Below are 9,363 nucleotides of genomic sequence, written 5' to 3' on the forward strand. Positions count from 1 at the left end.
AATCCTCGCTTTCGGGGATTTGGTTTATTGAAGTTTTAGTTAAGACGTAATTTAGCATTTTTGCTGTGCTTTTGTTGCTATTGCGAATTGAAAAATGGTAGAAACAAGTAGACGTTATACGTAAAAATTAATAATTGAATAAGCACAACAACAATCTCACATAGTAACTCCATTGTCATCACTCAGTAGTCTATTGTTTGAAATGAAGATGAAATTAGCTGGTGAGAATCGTTCAAAAGTGTCATACGTCATACGTGGACCAGGATTCTAGTTTGAACCGAGGGACCAGAATTGATCCCAACTCTAGTCCTTCTTTCAATAATCCCTCCATTCGTTTCCCACCAAAGAAAATTATCTTCTTTTCTAGCTGCAACCTCATTTCTCACTCTCTGACCACCAGAAAATGCTTCTAATCCCTCCACCACCACCACCTTCAATACGCTTCAACACCCACCACCACTTTTTCCCACTATTCACACCCACTTCGATATCCACACCCACTTACCCCACAACCTGCACAGCTACAACCTCATATTCATCATCTTCTTCTTCTTCAACTACTTCCAATAACGACTTAACTTCTCTTCATAACCGTAAATATGACTTCACTCCACTTCTCAACTACCTCTCATCATCAACAACCTTAAAAGACTCAAACTCACCCACTTCACTCAACCCAACTGAACTACACCTAGTTGAGTCATACAAAGCTGTGCCAGCTCAGCTTTGGCATTCTTTACTTAAATCATTATGTTCTTCAACCCCAACAACACTTGAAACTGCTTACTCACTTGTTACTTGGCTTCAAAAACACAATCTTTGTTACTCATATGAATTGTTTTACTCTATACTTATTCATGCATTGGGTAGGAATGATAAACTTTACGAAGCGTTTTTACTTTCACAGAAACGTAGTTTAACTCCATTAACTTATAATGCATTGATTGGTGCTTGTGCTAGGAATAATGATCTTGAAAAGGCACTTAACTTGATGAATAGAATGCGTCGTGATGGCTTTCAATCTGATTATGTTAATTATAGTCTTGTTATACAGTCACTTACGAGGAATAATAAGGTCGATTCTAGTGTGCTGATGAAATTATATCAAGAAATGGAGTATGATAAGATTGAACTTGATGGGCAGTTAATGAATGATTTTATTTTAGCATTTGCTAAAGCTGGGAATCCGAATAAGGCTTTGTACTTTTAGGTGTGTTTCAAGGACAAGGGTTGAGTCCTAAGACTGCTACGCTTATTGCGGTTATTTCATCTTTAGGGAAATTGGGCAGGACTATTGAGGCAGAAGCAGTGTTTGAGGAAATGAAAGAAGGGGGATTGAAACCAAGGACTAGAGCTTACAATGCGGTGCTTAAAGGGTATGTGAAAAAGGGGTTGTTAAGAGACGCTGAATTGATTGTTTCGGAGATGGAGAGATGTGGGGTTTTTCCTGATGAACATACTTATAGTTTACTTATTGATGCTTATGCGAATGCGGGAAGGTGGGAGAGTGCTAGGATTGTGTTGAAAGAAATGGAGGCAAGTAATGTGCAGCCTAATTCTTATGTGTTTAGTAGGATATTAGCGAGTTATAGGGATAGAGGGGACTGGCAGAAGTCGTTTTCGGTTTTGAGGGAGATGAAAAACAGTGGGATTTCCCCTGATCGGCATTTCTACAATGTGATGATTGATACATTTGGGAAGTATAATTGTCTTGAGCATGCAATAGCTACTTTTGAAAGGATGAAAGCTGAGGGGATTAAACCTGATAATGTTACTTGGAATACACTTATTGATAGTCATTGTAAATCGGGTCGACATGATAAGGCTGAGGAGCTATTTGGGGCAATGCAGGACAGTGGGTTTTCGCCATGCACTACCACATACAATATCATGATTAATTCTTTGGGGCAACAAGAGAAATGGGAGGAGATAAAGAATTTGTTGGGGAAGATGCAAGGCCAAGGATTATTGCCAAATGTTGTTACCTACACTACGCTCGTCGATGTTTATGGACAATCAGGGAGGTTCAATGATGCGATTGATTGCTTAGAGGTCATGAAATCTGCCGGTCTGAAACCGTCTATTACCATGTATAACGCCTTGGTCAATGCATACGCACAGAGGGTATGTCGTGTTATCTACAAGCTTTGTGAAAGCATAGTATGTGATATTGTGATGTTTCCTTGGATGGATTATAAAAACTAAAAAGCATAGTCTTAAGAGGTTTCATTTGGTTTAAGATATCTTCTATTTACTTAAATTGATATTTCCAGAGGAACAACAATATTTGCTTTCATCCTTGGACAGGGCCTTTCTGAGCAAGCTGTAAATGCATTCAGGGTGATGAGGGCTGATGGTCTAAAGCCTAGTGTTTTAGTGCTTAACTCTTTGATTAATGCCTTCGGTGAGGATAGGAGGGATGCTGAAGCCTTTGCTGTCCTGCAGTATATGAAGGAAAATGTAAGCTCGTGATGTGCACATTCTATATTGGCCTGTTCTCTTAAATTTTTTTTCCAACATTTTACCAAGTTGCTCATATCTCCAGGACTTGAAGCCAGATGTTGTGACGTTTACTACACTTATGAAAGCCTTGATTCGTGTTGAGAAGTTTGAGAAGGTAAGGACTTCAGTCTGGTTTATCTTATATTAATGGACCAAAATATTTAGTGGTTTTCATTGTAAATTGTCCTTTTACTTCCCATTTAATGTTAGCATCTAGTTTCAAGTAATGTTTCTAGTCTCCGCTATTGCTTCTTTTCAATGTTATACTCCTCTTACTGTGAGCGGGGTCCAGGATTCAATAGTCTCGTTGGAACAGGTTTCAGGGGAAAAAAAGGAATTGATCTCAAGTTGCAAGATTATTTAGTGGTGTTTCTATAATATGACAACAGATGTGAATGTAGTAGAAAAGGTGAGTGTGGAGGACACCTGCATTATTAATTTCATATACCTTGTTTGAGGTAAATTTTGATTTTGTATGGACAACGTGAGGGTGGCTGTTTATTTGGAGAGGGACGAGAGTGAAGAATCTAAGAGAAGAAAAATGAGATATGAATATGAGTTGGACAAGCTCGTGGTTGCCTACTTATCCTGGTATTGACCAGCTAGTGGAACCAAATTCAAATCGTAGATCGGGTGATGAATTGTGCTTTCTGTATATAGGTAATCATTAGGGTTTTCTCATGGCTTGTATGGCAAGTAATTAACTCATGATTAGAACAACAATATCTTGTCCTAAGATCCCAGATTCTTGTAGAATTTTAGGATAGACTGTGTTATAGGTCATTTGGCCTCGCCCCTTTGACCCAGTTGTCTGTTCTGTCTCTCCTTTCATTTGTCCCCCAGCGTTCAAGAGACGCTACACCCTCTATTTGGTACTCCACAACCAGTCAGGAGTACTGTGTACCCCACAAACCAGTTGAATGTGCGGTTTCCAAGCGTCCCATTGGCATTTACAAATTTATGCACACACATTAAGTTTCTTAAGTTTAAGCGTGTAAATCAGTAGAAGGTGGCGGTACTATTAGTTGTTTAGTAATGTTTTTAGGGGTTTGACTTGCCCACTATAAAAACAGGTAAGGGGCTCTGGATGTGTACTGATTAGAATTATACCTTCTAAGTCTGTCAATGAGTAGGTGCAGCCTTTAGTGTGGGGAACATGTCAGAATGTCTGTCAGAACCGTATCAACTGGTGCTGGTACTCAAATTTGAATTAGAAAGAGTTCAGTTGTTCAGTTGTTCAGATGTTCAGATGTTCAGATGTTGCTACATTAGTTCAAATGTTTTCCCACCCATAGCTTTGGAGGACTCTTTTAAGTGTAACTCAAAGGATTTTGTTTGAGCAATTGCCACTGCTCCACATGGATATTCCTTGCCACATGAGGACAATTTTTATGCTCATGCACTTTATGGAGGGCCTCTCCACCTCTTGCGATCCCATGACTCCCCCATGAGTCCTATACTAACTAAGTGAATAGTAAGAAGGTGTTAGTTCAGAAATTGGTATGCTTCTGAGATGACATCATGGAAACAATGATAAAAAGAGTTATTATTTTAGCATGACTATAATTGATCTGTGAGCTATGTACCTCTTACCCTGTATTTTGATATGGAGGATTGCCTGGGTAACTTGTACTTTAATCTCTGTGCAGTTCTGTGCCTCATTCTAAATGGCGCTTTTTACTAAGTTTTAGCATTTCTTCATCTAGATTAATCTTTTAAGTTTTATCTTAACAAGAATTTGATAATGTGCTTGATAACCAGGTTCCTTCTGTGTATGAACAAATGATATTATCTGGGGTCACTCCAGATAGGAAAGCAAGAGCAATGCTGCGGTCTGCTCTGAGATATATGAGGCAAACACTTGATTCATAAGAAAGAACTACTAAACACTTAACTAGTGTTGCAGAGCCGAACTTCCCAGTTCCACAATCATCTTTTAGTTTCTGAACACACATTCAAGGTTGGAATCAGACTCCCTTCTGAATGATTATATTAGAAATGTTTTACTTATCCCTGTCACTATCCTTTATTCTTGCGGTCTGTTGGCCTTGGTCCTATGATTGGCTGAATTAGCAAGATACTGTTTATTTGTATTAGCATCTCTTCTTATTACTTAGGTAACTCTTTGATGCCTTAAGGTGCTCTCAGATGTTAAACATTTGCACCATGATTTATATCAATTATATATGCAAAAATACCAACCTCCATACTTCCATACCTTGGGAATTTTGTGAGTATTTTGCTCATTTGTAAGTTATTAACGACATTTGGACATGATTCATGATTGTAATGTGTTGAAAGTGGCTCACAATAACTTAACCCATAAAACTCATTTTTGTTCATTATGCTGATGTTTCTCATTTTTCGTGATCAACTTTTACTACTAACTACATGTGTTTCTAATGTTGTTTATTTCATCAACAGACTATTCAGTTCAGAGAAAATGGATGAAATGAAGACTGGGCCAACGAATTCAGACCAGGAGGGAGGACACACACTACCTCTATCAAGTTGTCTATATGGACTTCATCTACTGAAGCCAGCATTCTGAGATGAATGTAAATAAGTATGACCACCATTCTTGTAACATTCGGTGCAGGGTTGTGTTAATACTCTCAACCCCTAATTGCTTGTACTGTAATACACGACCAATGAGCAAAATCGTGGTGTCTTGCTGTGTTGCAGTGTAATTATTTGTGGTTATGGGAAATACAGGGCATCTGGTGCTTCGAAACAAATTGATTTATTTGTATATCAGACAACTATATGATGATAATAATAGTGACATCGGTCTCTTTCTTTCTCATTAATTATAGTCCTCGCAAGCTTATTATCTACTTGAAACAATTTTTGTATGATCAGATTTTACAACCTCTTAAATCAAACTTAAATCAAAATGTAGTCTCTGATCTTACAACCTCTCTTTCTCTCTCTCTGTCTTTTTTTTCTCCTTTCTTCTCTCTTTATCGCTCTTTTATATATCCCATAACCGCTCTCTTTTCTCCAACCGCTCCATCCTCTCTAACTGCTCTCCATGATCTCTTTTTGTGTCTCACATCTGCCACTTGTCCAACCGTCTCTCTAGGTATCGTGTTCTGGCTACTGTGTTCCTGCTACTTCTTTCCTTAATCAACATCCCTTTAGGCCCCGATACTTCACTGAATCTTATGCCTTTCTGGGTTTTGCGGTACTTCATTGTTCCGCGGACTTGATCCGACGCTCCCACTCTTTCTTACATTATGTTGCCCCTGGCCATAAAACCTGTCGTCTTGATAGTCATGAATTAGGTTGATACAAATGCCCCCTCTTGGGCCGCGAACCTCGGGTTTGGGGACCGAGATACCCTCAGTCAACCGAAGCCGCAGTGTAAGAGCATTAAATCCTTTCCATGTTTGCGCGTGCCTTACCTTAACTAACACGTGGTGCCCTAACTCTGTTTGCGTGCTTCTCACATTTCGCACGCTTCCACAAGTCATGATGACCTGCAGAACCTGACGCCTCGTTCTTTCCCCTCCCACGTGTCGTTCAACCGTTGGCCCCTCCTTCTGACCCCTTGGCTTCTGCACCATGGAATTTACCTTGGTGCCCCTGGCGCTTCGTATTCCATTCAAACCCTTCTTTTTCTCTCCCACACCCTTTCATTTTCTCATTCGTCCCTCTCTTCTCAGTCTTCCTTCTTCCTTCGCTCTTCACTATTCAGCCAAATTTCCTTTCTTTTTTACTCATCTCCTTCCTCCCGGTGATACCTCCACTGCTCCGGCACCAGCTTGCAACGTCGCCCTTTTCTTTGCTGCTGCTGCTTTGTGAACAAGGTTTGTTTCCTCTTTCTTCCTTTTTTCAAATCTTTACTTTATACTTTGCTTTGTTGTTCGCTGGTGTCTCTTGGATTCTTCCCACTTGTGCCATTTGAATCTTTCACTTTTTAATTTCTACGATTCATACTGCTTGCGACATGTCGGCTTCTGAGTCGGCAAGCTCATCCGCTGCCAGATCCATCAGGTCTAGGTCCCCCCCTAGATCTAGTAGCCCCGTCGCTGATAAATCTGAGTCCACAGCTTCGGACTCGGATGGACCTATCGCTGTCCCCTCTACCTCTGGGAGATCCTTTGAACTCCCTCCCCCTCCGTCTCATTACCGCCGCCCTAATTTAGCTGCGGTCAAGGCGGCTTATGATATCCCGGACGACGTGATTTTAGAACATGTGCCTGGGATTACTCATTTCCCTCATCTGGTCAAGCTACGGCAGGGAACCCTTGTCGCTACAGTAGGTCAAATAGTGGTTGGTCTGCGCTTTCCCTTGACCTTACTAGATTTAGAAGTATGCAACCATTTCAACATTCCGCCCTGTCAGGGTATTGGTAATTTTTGGCGTGTTATGTATGCCGCTAACTTCTATAACAAAACCAACTCCCCCAAAATCCAACTTCGACATATGATCGCCCATTATTATATAAAGAAGAGTACCAAGTTCGGGAGTGTAGGTTACCAATCCTTTTGTAGCCGTCCGCGGAAGAAATCCTTTGTTCTCAATATCACGACTTCCGACAAAATGTGGCACCACTATCCGTTGTACGTGTTTGGGAGCTTTCTGTCCGCGGACATATCTACTGAAGTCTCTCTAAGGCATTTACATTTTCTCCCAAGCAGTAAGTATAATCAGACCGCCTATGTTCCTTTTTCATGTTCTCACCGCTAATTCCCTATATTTTTCTTGGGCACAGGTTGGAGACCAGACTCGCACTCTTAGCTGTACGCCGGCGTTTTCTCTGACATCTTCCATAAACTCCGCGAACTAGGTAGTGAACAGTGTGACGCTCTTGGAATCGATTTGGAGAAAGGCACCCCTCTTCTTCTTGACCCATCTCTCAAAGACTTTGGCAAGTAACCAGGGCCCCTTCTACCGTCTGCCTCCCCCCAAGAAAAGGTTGCCCAAACTTCCCCCCCTAAGACCAAAAGGAGGGGCTATACCAAGAAGATTTCTCGCTCCCAAGCTGTTGCCAAAAGAGGTGCGGCTGCTCAATCACACATTCCCGCCGCGGATACCTCGTCGGGCAGCCCCCAAGGTGCCCTGGCCCATTACTCTTCCCTTGCTAATTGGGAGGACGATTTTGAGGTTGCCGGCTCCCCTCTTCAACCCCCCCAAACATGGATGTCAACAAGCTGAAACTATGGGACAACGATGAAGAGGACGACAACACCGACTCTGCGGCCAAGAGCCCGCCCGCTAAGAGATGCAAGACTATGGGAGCTTCCACTAACCCTTCTGCCCCAGCTCCAGTTGTGCCCCGACCTGTGGTCCCTCCCCGTCACCCTGGCAAGGATCCTATCGCTGTTGGTCCTGAAGTTTGACGTCCTGAGTTCAAAGCTAGGGATAGGGTGGTCTGATAGGGTTATATACTAAAAGCATTACTTTTGTATTAATTCTAATTCTTTATATTTTGAATGAGAATCATATGGGCAAATGTTATGCATATTATATATGTTATTAGTTATATGCATGTGTCTAATACTTTATGTTGTAGATGATATGGTGTGAACACACAGAAAATCATATCATCAGTACCTTATAAAGTATAAGTAATCGTTCACAACCTAGATGGATTTGGATAAACCATTGGTATGGTTGTAGTATAATATGGTATTAGTTTATCTTGACTATAGGATTACACTAGTACACTTTGTGTGTATTGAACATGACCAAGTGAGGTTGTTTCTCCTTATACTGAATATATAAGAGAACAAACGCCTCTGTTATTATGGATGCTTGTCCTCCTAATCCGGATATAATAACGGGCACTTACATGCATTGTACATTGCTTTAAATCATCAATGAGTGAGATTCATTTGTGAATCAACAAACTCGATGGATTAGGTAATGACATTGTATGTAAGGTGTGTTGTTGATTATAGAAGGAATTCGTGTCCCGCAAGAAGTCGGGTTGATGATGTCCCCTTGAAGAGCTCAAAAGATTGTCATGTAAACCCCGGTGGATTTATTCCAACATGACAATGAGGTTGAGTGGTAATACTCAAGGACATAAGAAGTTGATTAATGTAGTTGTCAGTAACTTAACTTAATCAACGGACATTCGATATCTTAAACACGGGGAGATCAACGAGCATATAATATGGAGCCTATAAACGCTAACACGTAATTTGGGATTAGGGCGGTACTTCAACAATGGCCTTTAGTGGAATAAGCCATTTGTTGATGGACTTGGGCCGTGTGTTCTGGGCGAACATGGGAAGCTCAAGCCCGTCAGGAGGCCCAACCCTAATTTCTCCTCATGGTCCCTGTTGTAGCCTATAAATAGAATACTCTTTCTCTATGGCCGAAACTCACTATTCATTGTTCTGAAAAAGAGGCAAAAAAAGTAGATCTGAATTCGTTTTGATCTTAGGAGAAATAAGGGGGTTGGTAGATCGTTGTCCACACAACGTCCAATCTATTCTAAAGGAATGCAACAGAAGATCAAAGGGTTGATTGTTGATTCGGATCCATAAAGCTTGGATTCTCAGAGTTATCAAAACCAGATCTAAAAGGTATATTTTCAATCACAAATCGTGAGAACCCATTGATTCCGTTGCGCATGGTTCTCGCGGTTTGTAGAAATAGTCATTCGGAAATAACGGATCCTACATGGTCACCACCCGTGACTCGGCTCTGGATAACGCTGCTGTGGCTGCCACACTATTTTTCAGTCCCCACCTTCCCCGGGACCAGGCCTACGGCGACTCGGGAACCTTCGCTGCCATCTACACTGGTTGGGAAAAGGTATGCCTCTTTCCACTATTGCCTTGGCTTTTTTTTTTTTTTGTCCTGTGGATAGCATACTTAACCACTCGTTTGTGTTCAGCTAA

The 9,363-nt window shown here is 41.2% G+C and overlaps 1 protein-coding gene across 1 annotated transcript; it reads left to right on the top strand.

Moving 5' to 3' along the window:
- The first annotated feature begins 330 nt into the window (after positions 1 to 330).
- LOC147491714 (Pentatricopeptide repeat (PPR-like) superfamily protein) lies at positions 331 to 5,312 on the top strand. Its single transcript, XM_086566578.1, is given in 6 exon segments — positions 331 to 1,199; positions 1,202 to 2,124; positions 2,308 to 2,460; positions 2,546 to 2,617; positions 4,264 to 4,462; positions 4,927 to 5,312. Coding segments are annotated over 5 exon segments (2,055 nt in total). The 5' UTR covers positions 331 to 403; the 3' UTR covers positions 4,375 to 4,462; positions 4,927 to 5,312.
- Positions 5,313 to 9,363: the final 4,051 nt, after the last annotated feature.

Source organism: Coptis chinensis, chromosome 6, assembly GCF_015680905.1.
Source record: "Coptis chinensis isolate HL-2020 chromosome 6, ASM1568090v1, whole genome shotgun sequence".
Classification (NCBI taxonomy): domain Eukaryota; kingdom Viridiplantae; phylum Streptophyta; class Magnoliopsida; order Ranunculales; family Ranunculaceae; genus Coptis; species Coptis chinensis.